This window comes from Pygoscelis adeliae, unplaced genomic scaffold, assembly GCF_000699105.1.
Source record: "Pygoscelis adeliae isolate BGI_AS28 unplaced genomic scaffold, ASM69910v1 Scaffold690, whole genome shotgun sequence".
NCBI lineage: Eukaryota > Metazoa > Chordata > Aves > Sphenisciformes > Spheniscidae > Pygoscelis > Pygoscelis adeliae.
In genome coordinates this window covers 79,647-80,430 of record NW_008823908.1, presented here as the reverse complement: position 1 = coordinate 80,430, position 784 = coordinate 79,647, and the positions used below count along the sequence as shown (strand labels likewise).

General features: G+C 59.1%; 1 protein-coding gene across 1 annotated transcript in view; it reads right to left on the bottom strand.

Annotated features, from left to right (window-relative positions):
* ELMOD3 (ELMO/CED-12 domain containing 3) overlaps window positions 1-784 on the bottom strand; it is a gene marked incomplete at its 3' end in the record, with an annotated part of 9,787 nt that overhangs the window by 3,089 nt on the left and 5,914 nt on the right. Inside the window, exon 2 of the mRNA XM_009335092.1 lies at window positions 537-679. Within this exon, the coding sequence (XP_009333367.1) occupies window positions 537-679 (143 nt within the window). The remainder of the gene's footprint in view (window positions 1-536; window positions 680-784) is intronic.

Sequence of the window (784 nt, the reverse complement as noted above, 5' to 3'; positions counted from 1 at the left end):
AGGGAACTGGGGTTGTTCAGCCTGGAGAAAAGGAGGCTGAGGGGAGACCTCATCGCTCTCTACAACCACCTGAAAGGAGGCTGTAGTGAGGGGGGGGTCGGTCTCTTCTCCCACGTAACAAGCGACAGGACAAGGGGAAACGGCCTCAAGTTGTGCCAGGGGAGGTTCAGATGGGATATTGGAACAATTTCTTCACCGAAAGGCTTGTCAAGCACTGGAACAGGCTGCTTGGGGAAGTGGTTGAGTCCCCATCCCTGGGGGTATTTAAAAGACGTGTAGCTGTGGTGCTGCGGGACGCGGTTTAGTGGTGGACTTGGCAGTGCCGGGTTAACGGTTGGACTCCGTGACCTTAAAGGTCTTTTCCAACCTAAACGATTCTATGAGACGGCAGCGGGGACAGCGGCCGCGTGAAGGGAGAGGGAACGGGCAGCAAAACCTTTGCGCTGCCTCTGGATCCCACCTCCGGAGGAGGGAACGGGACCAGCGCGATCTCTCTCGGCAAAGCTTTGCTCCAGAGGCCTCTCCCCCTGCCCTACCTTGAAAGCCGAGCTCTTCCCAGTGCGCCCCGTAGCGCGGGCAGCCCAGCCTGGAGCGGGTTAGCCTCTTGTAAATGGTCTGCAGGATTCTCATGTGCACTCTCTCGTTATCATCCAAACCACCTGGCGGAGAGAAAACACCCCTTGGCACCCAAAAGACACCCCCCGGCCCCCAAAAGACACCCCCCGGCCCCCAAGCGCCGGCGCAGAGACACGGTGGGGAAAGAAAAGCCACCAGCTGCAGGGCA